The sequence below is a fragment of the Phaenicophaeus curvirostris genome, chromosome 3 (assembly GCF_032191515.1).
Source record: "Phaenicophaeus curvirostris isolate KB17595 chromosome 3, BPBGC_Pcur_1.0, whole genome shotgun sequence".
NCBI lineage: Eukaryota > Metazoa > Chordata > Aves > Cuculiformes > Cuculidae > Phaenicophaeus > Phaenicophaeus curvirostris.
This window is the reverse complement of record NC_091394.1, coordinates 62,296,482-62,317,593: the sequence shown is the minus strand read 5'-3', so window position 1 is coordinate 62,317,593 and position 21,112 is coordinate 62,296,482. Positions and strand designations below refer to the sequence as shown.

The 21,112-nt window shown below is 37.5% G+C and overlaps 1 protein-coding gene across 1 annotated transcript in view; it reads left to right on the top strand.

Moving 5' to 3' along the window:
* CYP7B1 (cytochrome P450 family 7 subfamily B member 1) overlaps positions 1-21,112 on the top strand; it is a 133,084-nt gene that overhangs the window by 98,613 nt on the left and 13,359 nt on the right. Inside the window, exons 2-4 of the mRNA XM_069854185.1 lie at positions 10,219-10,355; positions 17,936-18,532; positions 18,976-19,182. Of these exons, the coding sequence (XP_069710286.1) occupies positions 10,219-10,355; positions 17,936-18,532; positions 18,976-19,182 (941 nt within the window). The remainder of the gene's footprint in view (positions 1-10,218; positions 10,356-17,935; positions 18,533-18,975; positions 19,183-21,112) is intronic.

The window sequence follows — 21,112 nt, the reverse complement described above, 5'->3', positions numbered from 1 at the left end:
ACGCGCAACCCACCACCCAGCTCGCCGGGTGTCTCCTTGGGCTGCGAGTGGCTACAGGCTGTTCCACAAAGAGGCTGTTCTGCCCAAGGAGGAAAGGGCGCAACCATCCCTCTCATTAGTTCTTTCGGCATCCTAGGAAAAGCTGTGGGCACACTGAAAAAGCTGCAACTGTCTTCATTCTGATATTTGCTAAATAAAAATGGGGAGCAGCTGTTTTGTGGGAAATGTAGTTAAGACTTTTTTTTTAAATCATCTTTAAAAATAAAAATGGTTTAAGATATTTCAGAGTTTCCCTCCTAATGAGAGGTCTAGTTTCCAGCTAGTGTCACCCAGAAATACTCAGTAGAAGTCTGCACTTCATAACCACTTACTTCAGACTACGTACTCCATGGTGTTGCTGTTACACAGTGTGTAGCTTGAATTATAGAAGGGTGCTGCACGGTAATGTGAAAAGTGTCACTATCTAGCCCTAGGAGAATAAATTTGGAAGTAATCATGTTCATTGATCCCTAATTATGTCACCTTGTTAAGGCAGGGACAGGATTTATCCAGCTATGAACTATGAGAAAATCTGACTTGAAACTGTGTGTTATTACAGGAAGGGACAGAGCCAGAGCTCAGGGGAAGAGCAGAAGGAAGGAAAGGTTGCAAGTGAAAAGGAGTGAAGTTTTCAAAGAAGAGGAGAGATAGAAGCAAAGAACACACAGGCACGTCTAGGAAGAGGGAAGAAAAGGAGACTTGTTCCAACTAGTGAGGAGCAAAATAGGAAGAGTGCATGTTGCAACATGGTTTCTGCTGAAATAATTCCTCTATAGTCTTTGCTGAAAGAAGTGAAATTAGTTCAGATGGAAAAACTGAGATGTTAGTCTAGGCTGGTGGCAGAAGATGAAGGAGGGGAGAATGGTTGTGGATGTGTAGTGAAGAGTCCAGTTACAAGTCTTTTTCTCTTAACATGTACAATAGATTTGCAGCACGGGGGGGAAAAGAGAAAACAAAGATCTAGGAAGCAAATATGTACAATACTTTAAAAGGGAAGAAGATTTACTAATACTACACTCATCTTAGAAAAACTAAGACTTTTTAAACATTCACCTAAGTACAGTATCCAGTTACAGGTCTACTGTGATATATGCATTAGTGACAGGATTAGTTAGTTTTTCCAGTATATCATTTCAACTTTGAGTTGTATTTACAAATAAGTAGACTAAGAAGGGTACCTGGGTTATTTTTATATTTATTCAACTGTTCATACTATACTTTCAAATTTTTCAGTACATTTTTGACCAAAACATGTATGTCCTGACTGATAATTCTATAATAAGATTCATGAAATGTCAGACATCTGAAGCTCTCGGGAGAGAGGAAGGAAAGTGCTTGCAGATAGCCATGTGCTTCTGCATGCTTCTACTTGGGAATGCATGGCCATAACTGTGGGAGTCATGAAATTGTTAATTAAAAACTTCATAGCTGTGTTGCATCCTTTTTTAAAGATAAAATGCAAAATTTTTTATTCATCTAAAGCTATGTGTGTGCAGATTTTAAGACAGAGTAAGTGGCACTGTTTCTCTAGTTAATTACCTCAATAAATCAGGGGTGGGCTGCTGGTATTTGAAAATCATGCATGTGGTAGACACAGTGAGCTAGAGAACAGTTTTCTGCACTGTTCTCTTCTTGGCCTGTAAGGGCATATAGTGCACTTGGGTCAAAAGAATGGTATTAATACAATACCACCATGATTATCACATCAGAAGTTTACTGCAATAAAACTAAATATTGCAATAAAACTAAATGTTTGTGTTAAAAATGCAAGAAAACTAAATTTTTCCTGTGGTGAAGTTAACTGTTTGCATATATGCATATGTGTGTGCATATAGAAATAAAGATGCTTATATACACATAATCTGTGTTCATAAATGCCTGTACATGCACACATATGTGCATTCTGAATGAGTTGTCCTTGCTTTGTGAAAATGGCTAATATTTGCTGGAAGAGGAAATAGAGGGAGTGATTTTATTGAAACTAGTTGATCTCATGAATGATCAGCTTCACAGTTTATAGTGTAAATGTATGCTGTAGAAAGGCTGTTCCTATCTCCATCTAAGACAGGGATAACAGATGTGTATAGGCAGACAGGAGAGCATGGTGAGGATGGACAAGACTCACCAACAGCCTTACACATTCTCTGTGCGGATGCATCACATATGTGGTCCACAGTTGTTGCAGTGGTGGTCAGGATTCAAGAAGAGATTTGATTGAGGATGGGCTGGTAGTGAAAGCAAGAAGGCAATATTTGGACTAAGAATATATTGCAGGAGATGGTAGCAGAGGCTCCCCAGATCTGAAGAGAAGGTTGGTTTGAAAAGGAAGTTAGCGGTTGATGAGCAAAGGGACTGAATGGTGGTGGCATGTCCACGAGGGCACCTGGAGAGGGATCGGCAAATAGGGTGGGAGTATGCAGAGGGATCATGAAGAGGAGAAAAAAGTTTACAAATTAGCAAGCCAGGAAAACTGAAATAAAAAAAAACAAATTTTGGGAGAGACATGACATAATTAGGGAAATGCAGGGGTGTCATCGTCTCTTTGCTTCCTAAGTGAGCAACTCAAACCTATCTGTGTTGCTAATGGAGATCAGTACTTCCAGAAAGCCTTTTCTGTCTAGTGATTGTAAAGAATTTAAGAGCTATCTGGCTTAATCAAGATATGAAACTTCTGGACAGCTCAGTTATGTGAAATTAAGGGTATATTTTCATTACCCTTTTTGTTCTAATGAACATTCTGCATTATTTGGTATATTTTTATAGGAAGTAATGTTTGGTTTTACTTTTCTTTTTACTTCTGAAAGTGTATACTATATGCACAAAGCAAATATAGTTCCTACACACGTAAGATACAATATCTTTCCATCTAACATTCTCCTCTCTTTCCTTGTTACCAGGATTTTTAGACATGATGGTATCCCACCACTGTTTCTGAAATATCCTGAATTTATTTGTTTGCTCTTTATTACGTAAGGAATGATTTCTGCCTGTTTGAATATATTTCCGTGGAGAGTGCTGACATTCTTATCCACACTTCACTTGTCATTTCTAGGCCAGACGGTTAATATAATTTCCTACTATGAGCTACTTACTGCATACAGTTTTAACATGTGTTGCAGCAAGGCAGTGTATTAAAGGGAAGAAATGGCTTATGGAAGAGATGGATATTAGGTGAGAGTCGTTAGGTTCTCTTAGGTGAGGTCAGTTAATGTGCAGCATAAATATGTTCCTGACAGGGGTTGTACTGGTGGACCTCATACTCTAATCCCATCCTTCTTACATGCATACAGGAAAAAATAGTGTTTGTGTTTGTGGATAATACCAAAAGACTGCAAGCCTGCAAAGGAGGCATTAGCATTCCAAAAAAAAAACTGGAAAACACAGAGGACTAATCAACAGCATCTGGAGAGGACCACAATCTTTTCTCTGGGAAAAGGCAGAGGGCTGTAATGGTTCTTCAGCTGGGTTTTTATCAATACAGTGGTGATTTTGCACAGAAAGCCGAGGTAGTGCTAAGAGGCAAAGACGGGTGCGTCACCCTCCAGATGGAAGAGGTAATAGCTCTTCTGTGCTTAGAACAGGACAGTGCTGTAGGGAAAAGTGCACATGAACTTTACAAAATCAAGAGGGGGAATGACACGAATGCATAGAGGTCTAGAAAACAGTTATGAGGAAATACTATAAGACATTTAAGTTATTTTAACCTAAAGAAGACTAAGGGAGAACATGCTAAGTACTTTTAAATACATAAAGTGCTCCTGCAGAAGTGAAGGGAATCTTTTATTCTCTTCTCCTTTGTAGGCAGAATGAGAAGTACTGGGCTTGAGGTACAACAGGAAGATAAAGCTTAGATGTAAGGAGAAACTTTCTGATAATAAGGATATATTGCTTGAGGAGACTGTAGAGACTCTTCAAGACGAGTATCTTCAAAAACTGCATAGGCAAATATGAGGGAAAATATCGGTGCACGGCACCCTGTCTGGAATAGAGGGCATGGAATAAGTAAACTCTTATCCCTCCCTGACTTATTTTTCTTTCATTGAAGCAGAATTAAGAAAGGAAAAGCCCTGAACTGTGCAAGTGATCTCAAATGTAAAATGTAGTAGAATCACCTTGGGCTTGGTCAGGGAAAGTTTTGAGTAGTTGTGTTCTGTGTGAACTTCACCCAGAGTAGAAACTAACTAGGATTTCAAGGAAGGGGCCACAAGCACTGAATTTATTTTAATTTTTAATATCGCTGAATTATTGTCATACTGACTAGGTCTTCACTTCTCTGTGATTCCTATCTTGGCTGTTATTAAACCTTACATTACATTTTCTGTAGGGCCTTTCTGGGAATTTTCAGTTTCTGATAAAATCTGACCCGAAAGGGCTTTTTTCGTTGGGTTTTCATTTTTAAACTGTTCAGATGACTTTTCTACAGTGGTATTTACCTCCCTTTTGGCTTTCTAGGCAATATCCCAAACATTTAGTACAGGTAGTGGTTGAATTTGTGAATTGCCTGGTAAACAGATTTGAAATGTAGTAGTAGAGGTGGTATATACAATGTCAACCTACAGTTGTTGAAATAATGTAGCCTAAAAAATGGCAAAAGAATATGATTTCCTAGATAGCAATATTTCAGAGCTACTGAATGAGTTGTTGAGTACTGGTATTTTTTTTATGTATTTGGGGATGACCAATATGAAATTACTAGAATAGAGGGTGGAAGAAAGGCTCCTGCAATGAACCAATTGCAACAGAAGTTAGAGTTCTTAGTAATAAAAAGCTTGTATGCTTTTACAGAAAAAAAAATTATTAAAATACTAGAAGTTCTTGACATGAGAAACTTTCAACAAAAGGATTGCACTCTTCTGTGGGGAAAAAAATCATTGTAAATATTCACTGGTTGGCTGGTTTGTTTTCATCAGCATTTCTCCCAGTTTGTCTCACATCACCACTAGAGTCTGTCTTTGCTATATTGCTCTTTTGGGGAGTGCAGATAAACTTGGTGTGCTCAGAAGTATATTTGATACTCTTTCCTGAGTTTTTTCCTTTATCCTAATGAAAAAGGGGAGGCTCTCAGTACTGCAGTGTGAAATCCCTTTACCTGAGCAAAAGTATGGGCAGCAGCAGTGTGAGGTTTTTTCCGTCCGAGGGCTCTTATTTCTTCTTCGCTGAGTCAATCCGTATCTGCATCTCTGTGTCAAGACTTGGTCTGATGCATCCATTTACTCCACACAAGCCTCCAAATAGTGATCAGATAGGAACAGCATCTGTCCCTTACCCCTGTAGGAAGTGTTTAAGCTGAGAATTCAAGGCAAAATGCTGTATATGGCTAAAGCTCTCATGTGTCTTGTTCTGCAGGGAATACTTTCTCACACTGCATGTATTCAACCTGGAAAATTTACAGTTCCAGGAGGTCTCTGAGGCAGGTAATCTATAGAGGATATTTAAGGCATGAATAATTTTGTACCAAAAAAATTGTGTTGTGGACAAATACTTGGAAGATAAGATTTTTTCCTGTCTTTGTAGATACGTAGCACCTAATGCTATGAGCAGGTCTCGGAGAGAAACTGTAACTGCTAAATTAAAAAAAAATTAGGATAGACTTACTGGCTTCCTCCTGTCTTAAGTTTCCTGTGTTCTCTCTTTCATAATACAAGAAGACACTGCAGACACCACATTTCTGGGGATTACCTTTCTTGGGGTTGAAGCCTTTGGCCTCATTCTTTTCCTCGCAGTTAAGAGTGTTCATAAGCCCCTGGAAAGACACTGTCTGTCATGTCTTGTTGCTTAAATATTGTGATCGAGCCTGTGAATAATCTCAAACTGCTTTGACATGTTCATAATAGCTTTTGTTCTACTTCTGTAGCCATCCATTTCCATTCCTTAAAGTCCCCCAGCACGGTGTGTTCCAGTTTGGATATGGTGCGTGATCATTTAACCAGAGATGCTATCAGAAAATGAGACCAATAACTTTAATTATTTTGTGGATGGTGACAATGACTTGGAAAGTGAAAATGACTTCTTGTTAGCAAATAGTATTGTTAAACCTTTTTATCCCTGGCTTGCTGTTTTGTTCACCCTTTGGTGAAAGTTACTGAGAAGCAGTCAGCTGAACCAGCGGTACCCTGCAGAGTGACGTGTTCATGTAGGGCTTTTTCAACTGTGCTGTGAGCAGTGAAGGCTGGGTTAACACCAGATGCCAATCATACACCACTGGTGGATTTGCAAGATTATAGGACAGGAAAAAAGATGAAGGTTAAGCACAGGGCACAATAGAGATTACTTATGGTAATGAATTGTATAATTTTTCTAGACAGATCTGGATTAATGTTTATCCCAGGCAAGAGATTACTGTATGTCTGATTCTAGTTGTAAACAGACATTATTAAACAGAAGGTTTATGTTCATGAAATGCGACTATGGGTGTTAAAGCACTTATGATTTATTATGTGCAAAGAGAAAAATTAACCTGTTCATCTGCTATAGTACAAGATGCACTGTGGATTTTTGCATAATTTGGAAGGCATCTGCTCTTTTGGAATACAAATAACCAGTGAAATGAGAAGCATTCTTCTCTCATTTACAGTGATCCTATTCCTGACACAGCAGAGAAGCTGAAGTGGAGTAACCAGAAAAAGAATACTTTTGTGTGATTTTATAATGCAACAATATTTCTATGAGAGATAATGTTGACAAAGTCTATTTGCTTGTAAATCTTTAGTGATTTTCTTAGGGTATATTAAAAAAAATATTGGTGTTCAGGAAGCTTAACAAATTATCTTATTTGGTTTTCCTAAATAATTCCCTTTCACTAATTGAAAACAATATTTAGAGATGTTGAATTTAAAAAATATGTATTTTTGTTCTATTTTTTACATTATTTGTGTTCTGGCCAATTTTATTCCTGCTTTATTGCATCACTGCTCTTTAGCATAAGTCAGACAGATACAACATCCACATTTTTAAACACTGCCTTATCTCAGTAGCTAAATAATCACACCCGAGTCAGTAACTTCTGTGTTCTGGGTGAGCTGGAAAATCACCTTTAAAGAAACTGCAAATAAACTACAAAACTTTCCTTCTTTGATCAAGTAGACATTTCAATTTTATTGCTTGCTAACAAGGACGTATCTTTTCCGTGTGAAAGCAAATAGAAATTACAGTTATCAAAATCTGTTCATTCTATTTACGCTCTGTATTTGTAGCCGGCTGATTTTTGCATAATGCCATTTGAAATTATCCATTTAGAAATGATAGATGATGCAACTGAGTTCCTTTCCCTCCACTTTGTAACTGATCTGTCTACTTATAGATTGCACTGGACATGTTGCTGATGCTTTATTAGTAAAATTCACTCACATATGTGAGAAGTTTGTCCGTTGAGTCTTACTGACTTCAGAGAAGCTTCTCAGATAAGTAAAGATAATCCTGTACATAAGCAAAACCAGTCCAATCTGTAAAAAACATGAGAATGTGGAGTATAAAGACCTGGGAATATTGCAAGGTGTGTTAAGTGAATTAGAATTTAAGCAGTTAACTAGGAGTCAATAAAACATAATCTGATAAGGTGTTCTGAATGCTTTAGTTAAAAAATTTGCAGTCTTAAATGACAATCAAAACACTTCATATTGCTTTTTTATATTTCGTAACTATATTTTACATTTTGTACAAAAATATACATTATATAATGAGAAAAAATTAACTTAAAATAATGAAAATTTTACAACAGCTGTGAAGTGTGATTCTGAAGTTAGATTGCCAACAAATAAATTAACCTGTAAAAGTTTCTATGAGCTTTGTTAATGGTTCCACGTAGCATCTGAAGGCAATAGGAACTTCTGGAGGTACCCGGGATGCAGGTGGAAGTCCTGAAGGAAGCTGGGGTCAGCTGAACTGCAGTGCTTAAAAGTTTGTGCAGCGAACCGTTTTATTTTGGGAGGCACTAAAATATACGCAGTGCTTTTCTCTTTGCTGTGTGAAGGCAGACATCGATAAATCATGAAGATGACCTCCATCTTCCAAAGAGAAGTAAAGCTAGAAATGAAGACACATTTCTGTTATCAGTCTGCTGTGGTTCGTAAGTTGAACTGGTGTTATATTTTCCTCTGAAAGCCGTGTAGCCTTGACATGGTGTTTAACAGTGTTAAGCTTATTGCTGCTGAGCTAAACATGTCTGAAGCGAACGATGACCCTCACGTCTTTGTGATAGCAAAATGTCTCCCTGATGTGATCCCGCAGACTTGGAGCATTAAGTTAATTTTCCCCTGGATTTCTGAGCTGCCTCTTTTTTACCCGGCGGAGAGCTTGTGAAGAATACAGCTTCTGACCGAATGACAGAATGTGGAGGGTGAAATTAGATGCATTCAATTAGAAGATGACAAAAAGCCGATCTAAATATTTGTCAGGATGCTACTTATGGGGCGTAGTGTCCAGCCCGGGAAGTGAAAGGCGGACGATCTTGGGACTTAATAGTTGGGGGTGGGGGATGGAGGGGGAAGATGGGTGGATCTTCCACATTCTTTATGGGCTTGAAGGGGATAATTGAGGGTATCGAGTGGGCTGTTATGCTTCCAGGGCTGGCGATCCCTCTCATGTAATCTCAGATTAGTTCTTTTCTTGTATTCAGTTAAGACAGAATTAACCACTACAAAGTTTTCTGGACGACTTGAGTAAAAAGTGTTGTTGTTTGACTGCTAGAGAATGGAAAATGCACTGTTTTATGGGTGGTATGGGAAGAAAAGGGGCTCCACCTACTCCACAATAAAAAAAATAATCACCAGAAAATAAACAAACCCAATGAAATGAAAATGCCAGGACAAACATATCAGCTATGGAATTGTTGGCTTTGGACCAGAGGGTTTACTATTTTTCTAGAGGACAAAAGGATGTTCTTGAAAACTAACGTTTGTACTTAATAGTCAGAGTTAAACTGACTCAGAAAGACTCAGAAAGAGACCAAGATGTGCAGCTTGGCTTAGCCACGTCTGTTTATCTCTAAATTAAATCTATAGCAACTTTTTAAAGTTGGCTCATAATTTTCTGCTCAGAAAGTTTTAATTAGGAAAATTAAAAAATTAAATGCAACATACCATGTTTGCCTTTCTTATTTTTTTCATTTCTGTTGCTGCAGTTCAAGGGAGAATGTGGCTGTGATAGGGTTAATCTAGCTACATAAAAATACATGCTGTGTATGATCGTAGTAAAGCTTGTGATCCCTTGATCTTTGATTAGATCCAGGCTAGTAAATATCTTGTGTTTAATCAGAATGGGTTGTTCTGCATGTAGTATAAGTCACCTTCACAGATGGGATGTAGCAGCAGAGTTGTTTGTGAATATTTGTTTTAATCCTTTCCAGAGCAAGCACGCTTTATGTTTCTTTGTTGTAAATCAGATTTGAGCAACTGAAGACCAGCATGAAGGAAAGACACGTACTTGCAGTCAGGAGTAGGACAGTGTGGGAATCTTTTTTTTTCTTTTTAAAGAAAAATGTAACGTGTTAGAATCTTAAACTGTATTTTGTGCTGTTCCATAAGCATAACTAACACCACAGCTGCTTTTTTAGACTGGGAAGCAAATATCGTTATCTAGAATATAATGTTAAACTGTTCGTGCACGTTTCTGGCTTAGGAGACTATAAATATACAGAGACCAAGGTTTATTATGGTAAATGTTTGGCCTTTATTATTATTATAGTTTTTAAAGACATTTAGTTAGAACGGTGGCTGTTCTGTGTGCTGGTAAACTGGAATTCTTAAAACGTTATTTGTTAGGCTAGATGTTTTGTGTGGTATGTCAGCGTCCTATTTACCTAAATCTGTCATAATTGCCTTCCAATACGTCTTCCTCTGACATGCCAAATATTGAAAATGAGAGGGCTCTTTACTGGGGAATTTTCTACTGAATGTCATTTTTCTGTGTTCGTAACTTGATGTTAATAACTGGACAACCTGTAGTTAAATGCATCTCAATTTCTTTCACTTATTTTTCCTAATCACCACACAGAGCCTTCTGTGCTCAGAGGTGTGATTAGATTTAACCTGCAGTCATATCTGAGCAACTTTCCGTACCACATATTATATATTGCAAGAATTATATGTGTAGATGGTGAGTCTAAGTATATAAATAGATAAAAAGATGAGTTGTTCTCCTGCCAAAGTTAATTTCTGAATTTTTTTTTTCTGTTTTTAACAGGAAGACTGGAGAGCCCCCACTAATAAATGGCTGGATTCCATACTTGGGGAAGGCTTTGATTTTTAGAAAAGATGCTTACAAATTCTTACTGGATCAGCAAAAGAAACTTGGAGATATTTTCACTGTACATATTGCTGGTGAGAAATATTTTAGTAGTTCTCTTGATTTTTTTCCATCGGTGAAGTTAAATACTAATTCAAATGTTTAGTTTAGAATCTTCCTTAACCAAAAAACATTTTTGTGTAACACAGGCGATAAAAATTTCTTAAATTCACAGGCATTGTATGCATAATAAGTATCCACAGCATAGCATTATACGCATGTGGATTTACATACAGCTGTAGGTATATATGCATACTGACAGAATTTGTAGGCATGTAGTATATAAACATAGATTTTACCAGCACATTTAATTGTGTATTAGTTTTTTTTCCCCTGAAGAAGAGAGAACTAACATCATCTTGACACTGCACAGAAAAATATCAGATTAAATTTAGAAAACACTTAAGAAAAAAAGTGCCGAATATGTTCTCACACATTTTACAACTGGTTGACAGGAACACAAGGGAATGAATGACACATTGACTCAGTGATACAATCAGGACTGGAACACAGAAACTTCCCATTGCCAGCCTTTTACTCTGATCATGCTTGCTGAAAATAAAAATATAATAAAGTATGATATAACCTTGCTGCTTTCTGTATTTATAGCTGTATTACTACGCTAGCTTGAATACAAACATTTGAGTGAGTTCACGTAGACAGCTGTGGAAGAAAAACATAGAATGAAACTGGAATCTTGAATGAAACTTAAATATATAAATTGGCATATATATATACATGCACAGATATGTACATTTTACTAAAATAAACTTAAAATTCAATATATCCCTCTGCTCAGAAAAAGGCAAACTCTTATTACTGCAGGTGGATGTAATGGATCTTTTGCCCCTTTACATGCTGCTATTCGTGTTCAAATGATCAACTTCAGAGTTAAGTCTTTCTCATTTTTAGCTATTCCTGTATTTTTAGGGAGTTTCAAATAAAGATGTAAAGTGTAAAGTATAAAGATTGCTTTGTTATTTTATGGCAATATCATTAGCTTTATATTTCCATGTAAGTAATATTTTGCAGTAATCATAATATTTTTCTTCAAAAGTCAATTAAATTGCAAGCTGTATGTTTAATTAATGACATTTTTCTTCTGCTTACCAAATCTGTGGGGTTTTTTTCCTTTGAAAGAGGATTTTTACTGCTATTGAATGGGGGGGTATTCATTCAATGCTTTTTATTTGGGAAGTGGTATGCTCAGATCTTTTTCCGCCTTAAAAGTGATTTTGAAATAGTACAAGACCAACTTTTGTTGAAATACAGCTTTTTTGGTTGTTGATGTATATTCACACTATATACAGTTGTGGCATCTTATGAATGCAGATCAGTAATTATAATTCTGAGACTACCTTAGTATATTCATAAAACCAGATACAGTTGTACTTAAGAATCCTTAATGTGTTTAATCAAATATTTATTCTCTTTCACCTCTTTCTTATTTTATGTAAGACTATATTTAGAGATATGTGTGTTTAAGCAATCTATAAGTGTAATTTAGTTTAATGAATTTCTATTTGCATGTTAAACAAAATTACATTTCAACTTATCTCCCTGTGATTAGGTATTTTGAGGAAGCTTTCCTTGATAGAGTCTGAGATAAATGGAGTGATTTCTGAATATCATTTTTGCACTACACAGGGAAATCTTTGATTTTGTGAATTTGTAATATCAGAGATAACACTTTCAGTTCTCTTTTTCCAGTATAAAAATACTGACCATCAAGACTTCGCTAAGGAAAAACAATTTGTCACCCACAAATCAAAGAAGAAGCCAAAGCTATTCAGTACCTCCTGTCCTGATTCAAAGACGTACAGGATTTCTATATGTCTTACTGATTTGACAAGATGATATTTGTATTTTTGGCAAACATAGCGTAGTCTGCTGTACATAGACTATCATTACGTTGCTCCCCTGGTGGATGTCTAAAGGTCTTGTCAAAAAATTCTATCAATATATATTGTTCTAATTATTGGTTCTCAAACTAGTTCATTTGGAAAATGCAGAACGATGCTTGGAGTTTCTGGCGTTGCCCCGTACCGGTAATGCGATTTCACTGATTGTACTTTCCCATGTGATGAGCAAATGATTGTCATCCCTAAAAGTCGCAAGGGACATGAATGTCATCTTAATAAAGAAATTAAAAAGCACATCTTTCTATGAGAAACAATGTAAATTCCTGACCTGTCGCAGAAAATAGTTCTCTAATTGGTTTTGTGTGGTGGTGCAGCAGAATCGTTTTCCCCAAACGTCATGCCAGCGAAGCACTACTGTACATCATTGTCAGCAGTTCAGCAGAATCTCCCTAATAAGAGGACGATTACATAAATGCGATAGTCTTCCAAAAAAAAAAAAAAAAAAAAGAAAGAAAGAAAGAAAATAATAAGGAGGAGAAAGAGAGGCAGTCTGTGGTGTTGAGATGATCGTACTTCGCCAGCCAACCTCTCTGCTTGTTAAGGCTGCTTGTTAAGGGTCAGCACACAGCTAGGTAAAAACCTAAAGAGCTTGAAACAGTACTGTCATAGTTCCTTGGGATTAAACTTTGTCTCCTTTTCCTGACAGGTTCTTCAGAATGATACCGAACCTTACAACACTCTCTCTTGAGTTTAACTCAACTCTTAATAAAATAATTGTAGGGGTTTTTTAGCAAGCACATTTGCCTTTTTTGAATACTGCTGTGAAGTCATTCTTTAACTCATGATACACCTACAGTAACAGATCACATTTTTCTGTCTTAGGCAACAGGACATTAACTCCTTACCAATTTGAAGCCTGCTGCAAGCATTGCTCAAATAACATCCATCATGAGATGCCATCTAAATGCTTGTCTTTCATCATTAGCATTAAAAAGCTCCAGAATGCGTTATTAGAGTAATTTCTTAACTATCATAGAAATACTGGCTACTGTGCTCAGATTTACCGAAGTTGACAATTTTCATATTTTCCACATCAATCTTCTATTTCTAGTAGACTGCATAAACTAAAGGGAGATAACCAGCCTATTTGCAGCATGAGTGTAATATAGACTGAAGGACTAGAATTCTCTGTATTCATATTAAAAAAAAAAAGAGGGGTTTTTACACAAACAAGCATATATGTCTTATTTTACTTGTTTGTACAATACTAAATAAAATGGCTCAGTGACTTAAAACTACTGGAATTTGTGTTGTGACATCTCTGTATGGACACAACTACTTAGGATTTTGTGTGGAAGGATTTTTTTTACAGTCTAACAAGGAAAGGCTTGGTCCTCAGCAGTCTCTATACAAATACTTCCAATATTTAAGGCTTCCTTAAATTTGATTTGTGTAGCATGTGATATGCTCCCACATTTGGCTAATCTGGCATTTACCTGTACCAGTACTCTGGTGGAAACTCGTAAGCATCCAGATTTTGGTTCGGTTTCAGAAAAAGCTACTTTCAAGAGGAAATTCTTAGCAGTAGCTGCAATGGAAAGGCACAGGAGGGGAGAGGGAGAGCAGCATTTTAAAATATCAAATAATAACTGGTAACTTTAGGAAATACTTGCATTTGTTGGTCTCTGACACCACTAGGGACAATCCGTGGGAAGAGATCTCATCAGGGACAACAAAAGGATTTAAAAAGCAAAATTAAGAAACGTATTGACACTTACGAAATTTAAAATCATAACTTGAGGTGAGAAAGTTTGTTCCAGTTTGGATGTTTGCTGCTCAGGGTAGGAGAAGTGTTGGGGCATGATTTTGTAATTAGCAATCTGTTCCTGTATGGAGGAGACTGGGGTAACCAGTGTAGCTCACAATGCATATGTGTGCAAGTATGACTGTAATTGCTAGAGGCTCCCATACCCACTCTTAACAACAACAACTTACTAACTGCAGTTAATTAACTCTAGGTTTTAGTCTTTTTCTAATTAAAAGATCTAAAATTAGATTCTTAGTGACATACATAAACAAGCTACCTTTGTTATAGAGGGGTTCCACTTTTTTGACTGTACAGACATTTACTAAATGCAGTCACAAAAGTATTTGCCTTATGTGTTTATGTATTGTTGACTTGCAGTGATGTGGTCTGGAAACTGAACTGATTCTACAAAATCAATTATATTTAGGTACATACTTACTTTTTGCTACGAGGAACCTGATGAGAATAATAAAAATCAGGATCTCTGATATTCTGTTTCTCAGAGATTTTATTTTCAAAGTGTGTGCTAGTGTTGGGTGAGTTTTGATTTTAAATTATTTCTAAAGTTGTTTGTCTGAAAACTCATTTGCCGAAAAATCATTTTCTTACTTAAAAAATGGTAAGAATTGATGTGCGCTTGCTAAGTGTCTGATTAAAGATCACAAAGAAACTCATATTTTGCATCAGAAATAAGCAGATGGTGGACAGATGGTTTAAATTAATATTAATTAAAAATCTTAACTTAAATTGTTTACCCTGTAAACGCAAAGTTAGGAAGCCAGCTTTCATCTTTAGGGTTAATAACACTCCAAAGCTATTTATTAAAAAATGCTCCAATGGGCATTCTTTCCAAGCTTTGATCACAAAGATGGTAGCCTCAGTGAAGAGCATGGAAGTAGGTGAAAGCTGGAAAGAGAGAGCAGTTCTAGGAGATCCTGCAGAGGTCAAGACTTAAAATTCATGTCAGCCTCTGTGGTCTGGAAAGAAAGAAATGGTCAGAAAAGAAGACTGAGAATTTAAGATCCCTTTTTTGTTCTGGTTTCTCAAAATATTTATTCTTTAAAAATTAATCTACATCTATGGTTGATTATGTTGCAGTAAAGCAAATGCTGTAAGTACCTTCAAAAGCTTCACACCTTATGGAAAAAAAGGGGGAGGGGAGGGTCAAATTCTATCATGATTTATCCCTTGTCTTTCCTTACAGGTTGATTGAGTTTGCAGTGGATGTAATTGGGAGGGAAATTACGGCAGCTGGTAACAGCAGAGGAAGCCCAGAGCATGCTCATATTTACCATAGAGCATTGTGTGTATGTACAAGTCAGAATACGGAATAACTATGATAATTCAAATATTGCTATATGGTAACCATGGATACTTGTTGACATATTTAGTGGTAGTGATTACTTTATCTCAGGACATCTGTCAGAGAGCCAAATTTGGTCCTCAGTTAGGCATTTAGTGTTCCCATTAAAATCAAAGGAGATTTGTCCCTTTAGTGAGACAGAATTAGACTGTAAGTGCTGGAAGCTTTGCTATTTTCCTTAGTTTATAACTGGGATATTTCATGGGGTATGTGCACATTTTAATGGGTACCCTTTTTCCCTAATATACCTCTCATTGCAAGTTAGGAGTCAGGAACTCTAAATTTAGACTTAACATGGGAATCATCTACGAAGAGTTAAGATTTAATTGAGCTTTGGAAACGCTAGCATTTTCATTCATGATAGTTCACCAGAATGCCCGTCTTTGGTAGCTGACTTAAAGCTATCTCACAGGACACGCAGGACAAACGGGTGATCACGTCCACTCAGCATGGGTTTATGAAAGGCTGATCCTGCCAAACTAACCCAATGGCCTTCTATGACAAGGTGATCCACTTGATGGATGAGGGAAAGGCTGTGGATGTACCTGGACTTTAGTAAAGCCTTTGACACAGCCTCTAACAGTATCCTGCGTGAGAAACTGGCTACCGCTGGGCTGGACAGGCGCACCCTCTGCTGGGTTAAAAACTGGCTCAATGGCCGGGCACAAAGAGTGGTGGTAAATGGAGTTAAATCTAGCTGGAGGCCAGTCACAAGTGGTGTTCCCCAGGGCTCTGTGCTCGGTCCAGTCCCGTTCAATATCTTTATCAACGATCTGGATGGGGGTATTGAATGCACCCTTAGCAAGTTTGCGGACAATGCTAAACTGGGAGGAAGTGCCCATCTGTTGGAGGGTAGGGAGGCTCTACAGAGGCATCTGGACAGGCTGGATCAATGGGTTGAGGCAATGGGATGAGATTTAACAAGACCAGGTTGGGACACAAAAAACCCATGGAGCACTGAAGAAGAGTGCCTGTAAAGCTGCCTGGCAGAGAAAGACCTGGGGTCGTTGGTTGACAGTCAGCTGAGCATAAGCCAGTATTGTGCCCAGGTGGCCAAGAAGCCCAACAGCATCTTGGCTTGTATCAGAAATGGTGTGGTTAGCAGGACCAGGGAAGTGATTCTACCCTTGTACTCATCATTAGTGAGGCCACATCTCGAATACTATGTTCATTGGTTTGCCCCTTGGTACATGAAAGACAATGAGGCCCTGGAGCATGTCCAGGGAAGAGCGGCAAAGCTGATGAAGGGGTTGGAGAACAAATCTCAGGAGGAGCGTCTGAGGGAACTGGAGTTGTTTGGCCTGGAGAAGAGGAGGCTGAGGGGAGACCTTATCACTCTACAGCTGCCTGAAAGGAGGTTGTAGAGAGGTGGGTGTTGGTCTCTTCTCCCAAGTGACAGGTGGTAGGACAAGAGGTAATGGCCTTAAGCTGTGTCAGGGGAGGTTTAGATTGGACATTAGGAAAAATTTCTTCACAGAAAGGGTTATCAAGCACTGGAAAAGGCTGCCTAGGAAGGTGGTTAAGTCACCATCCCTGGAGGTATTTAAAAGACAGGTAAATGAAGTGCTTAGGGATATGATTTAGTAGTGGACAGATATGGTTGGAATTGATGATCTCAAAGGTCTTTTCCAACCTAATGATTGTATAATTCTAGGAAGAAATTATGGGATCTTTTCTGGCGTGGGCAAACTGAAAAAGCATCAAACTTGATGCAATCCTGTTCCTCTGTACAGGCAGTAGAAGCTACAGCTGTGTCACCACATTAAGTACCTCTGAAATGGTGGGAAGCTGTCATTGGACTCTGGCACAATGCACAATAGTACTAGGGAAGTGTATACTCCAAAATGGCACCCATGTTAAAAATGGTTTCTTACTCCATTGTAACTAACCTATGACTTCAAAATCAAGTTTGAAGATAGTAATTTTACAGACAGCAAGCACATCTTTAACAAAAAGTTAGCAAAACTTCACAAAAAAAACAGATGTGAGGGGTGGCTTTAAATGTTGGGGGGTTGCAATGTGCAGTTAAATATGTAACTGGAAGATTTTTGAGTCTTTGTGTCATCTGTTTGAAAAAAAGCTGCCTAGGTGGCATGTTTTCCACTCCAGCCCCATCATTCACTTTCCTCCATGCAGGTGAAATGTATTTTTCCCCCTTTCTGCTACTGAAAAGCTACCATTTTCTAATGCTGTTACAACTTTACATTGTATTTTCATGAATTATACCAGAGTTGTCAATGATTTATTTTGTAGTGTCACAACTGCAGGTTATTTCCTACTGTTGGTAAAACCAGTATGCCAGTCAACATAGGAATAGCTTCATGCTGATTGCAGAAGAGCCATAAAAGTGTGCACTGGTGGAATCTGCATTCTGACAAAGATAATTAAAATAAAATTTGTTACAGCTTTCTCTATTTTTGGGGGGTTTTTTTGCTTTGTAGATTTCTCTACAGTTCTTTGCTTTGGGTTCTTTTTGCTTCCTTTTTTCCCCGGGCATTGGCTTATTTTCCATTATTACTTATGAAAGTGTCACCAGATTATAAAAGTGTATGTGTGTCTATTTTTCTCTTTTCTTCTAATTAGGCAGATATATTACCTTTATCATGGACCCATTTCAATATGTCTATGTCATCCGAAATAGCAAGCAACTTGAATTTCATGAATTTGCTGATAAAATGGCTTCCAAAACTTTTGACTACCCAGCCTTGTCGAAAGGAAAATTCCCTGATCTCAAGGAAAACCTGCACAGAATCTACCAGTATCTACAAGGCAAGCCTTTGGATATCATTTCTGACCACATGATGAAAAATCTCCAGGATATATTTGAATGGAAATGCTCACAAGCAACAGATTGGGAAACAGAAAAAATGTACAAATTCTGCTGCTCTGTAATGTTTGAAGCCAGTTTTGTAACACTGTATGGAAGAGTTCCTGCTGCAGATGGCCACAAAGTTATTAGTGAAATCAGAGACAAATTTATCAAGTTTGATGCCAGCTTTCCCTATTTAGCTGCAAACATACCAATTGAGTTGCTAGGAGCTACCAAGAAGGTTCGGAAGGAGCTTATACATCATTTTTTACTTCAGAACATGACAAAATGGCTGGGAGGGTCAAAAGTGGTCCAAGCCAGACAAGATATATTTGAGAAATATGAGCTGCTTGGAGATTATGACAAAGCAGGTAGGAAACTTATGAATGATTGCTTGTCTGAAATAAAATAATTTACTATAGACCTTTGAAATAAAAAGGCAAAATGGCGACCTTGAAATTTTTTTATGTTCTTTCTAATTGGCTAATGATAAAATGTTTTACTCTGAAACAACCCTCTATGATAATTGATTTTTTTTTTGTGCTGAGGTGGTAAAACAAGATACTTAATGGTGATAATGAGAAAGATTATAACTGAGCTGCATTTCCTCCCCTTATTCCCCCCACCCCCCCGACATTACATTTCAAACTATTCTCATTAAGCAGAAAATTAGACTTCAGAAGCCTATTGGTCCTCATTAGCATTCACTGATCCTTGGCTGGGTCTGTGTCCTAACATCTTTTAATTAGCACACTGCAAATCTAATCAGTGTAATAAACGCTATTAATCTTCCTTTTCACTTATTTTCTCCCAGCACATCATTTTGCCTTCCTGTGGGCCTCTGTGGGAAACACAATTCCAGCTACATTCTGGGCCATGTATTATATTCTGCGGCACCCAAAAGCTCTTGCAGCGGTGCGTGACGAGATTGACCATTTGCTGCAGTCAACAGGTCAAAAGAGAGAGCCCACGTATAACATCCACCTCACCAGAGAACAATTGGACAACCTGGTCTACCTAGGTAATTTATTTTTATCTGTTAGGAAGAAAAGAGGGGCTCTCCCAGCAAACTCGGTTTATCACTCATTTCTGTTTACTGAGAAGGTGGAGGACACAGCTGCCTAATTGACATAATAACACCCATTTACATCAATTATAAATTATGTAGTTTATAGCTGTAGATACTCTCATTGCATGTAAACATTAAAGCCTAGGTAATTAACTATGCAAGGTATGCAAAAGGCTAAATCGAAGCTTTGCAATTATTTGAAAAAAAGTTGATGCCTATTAAGTTGTTTGATTCTGAGCATCTGCCGAAGTGTTAATGCATTTCAGATACTTCTGTATGGTACTGCCAAGAAAGACCCTGTCCTGCAATTGAAGTGGGATAATGTATTTAAACTGCAAATGTACTTTTTTCACAAGTGGTTTCTTTCTCTCTCTTTAACAAAACAAAAAGACTTTGATAGCAGGCTTCTGTTGAATGATGCCTCCAAATTAAATATAAGAAATAAAAGCTTTGCAGAGTGGAAAGGGTATTTCCACTATTGAAAAAAGTACCTTGATTCAAAATAGGGGCATTTAAAGGAGATACAGGTCTTCCAGTTCTGGATCAGGAGTTCAGACAGAGACCTTTGCCAGTGGAATGTGGAAGTTGTTTGATCCAGGAGCTGGATAGGCCATCAGAGCACCAGCTTACAGTTTTGATTAATTTGCTAGTGCACAGGCATCGGTGAGATAAATGCTAATATTAGCCCAAGGGAGGAGAGAGGATGTAGGAGGTAGGAATCTAACCTTTAAGAATCTGAAAGTTTCCATAGATAGCGTTAATAAGGTAGACAATAGCTGAATAAAAGCTTAAAGGTTTGATATTTCTCTCTTTTTAAATATCAAAACCAGTCTTCTGTTAAGACTGAGCTTATCTATATGCTTTGGTAGCTTATGGCCTGAACCAACATTCCACTCCTAAACGAAGCTGTGTTATGAGAGGGTGGCAGAACAGTGCAGTCTATGTGCCTGGTTAGAATCTAAGTAATGGCTGCTGTTCTCCAAGACCATCCAGTCTCAAGAACCTGTATTCAACGTTGAATTGCTTCTCATAGTAAAAATATAAAATTGAGTGTGTTCCACTTACCTTTACGGTTTCGATGTTAAACGTACGTAGTGTGAATCTAGTAAGTTGGTTTCATCCAGTGTCATGGCTGGTTTGGTGCAGATTTATCTCTAACCAATGGAGAATGCTTTTGAAGTAGGGGAGATACTGGATGACAAGGACACTTCTGAAGAATAACATGACATTCTAAGCATTTAATGTGCTTTTAAGGAACACAAGTAAAACTGCTTCCCATCAGGGTTAGCATCCACTAAACAATATGGGAAAAGGAAAGTTACTGAGCATCAAGAAGATCAAGAGAGAATTTCTTTTGTATTTGGAGACTGAGATGGGAATGGCAAAGAAAAAAAAAAACCCAAACAAAAAAAACAAGGAAAAAAAAAAGAAGAGCACCCCAGAAGTATAGTAATAAGGAAAATAAAAGCATGCACTTCACTAAAACCATCTGGTGCAAAATGGTATGAAGAGTTTAAAACATTAACTGTGTCATTCCTCTGCTGCTCCTTGAAATCTTGAAGTACCTTGGTAACATTTGATTTATGTATTGAGAGGAAAGTACCACATCCTACTTCATAGTATTCTTGTAACACTTTTGTTAAATTTTATAATCACGTTAAACATAATGTGGTATGAACAGAAGCCAGATTTCAATTCTTCTGGCTCTTAAGTCATAAATGGCTGGATACTGTCCCATAAAATAATAATATAGAAAGAAAATCTGTACTATAAGAGAATTAAATTCATGCATCAGTGGAAAGGGATGTTTTGTTACTAAATGTGTAGGAGGGACAAAGGTCCCAATTTGCATTGGTTGCGCACCAAAAGTCCCCATGTTGCA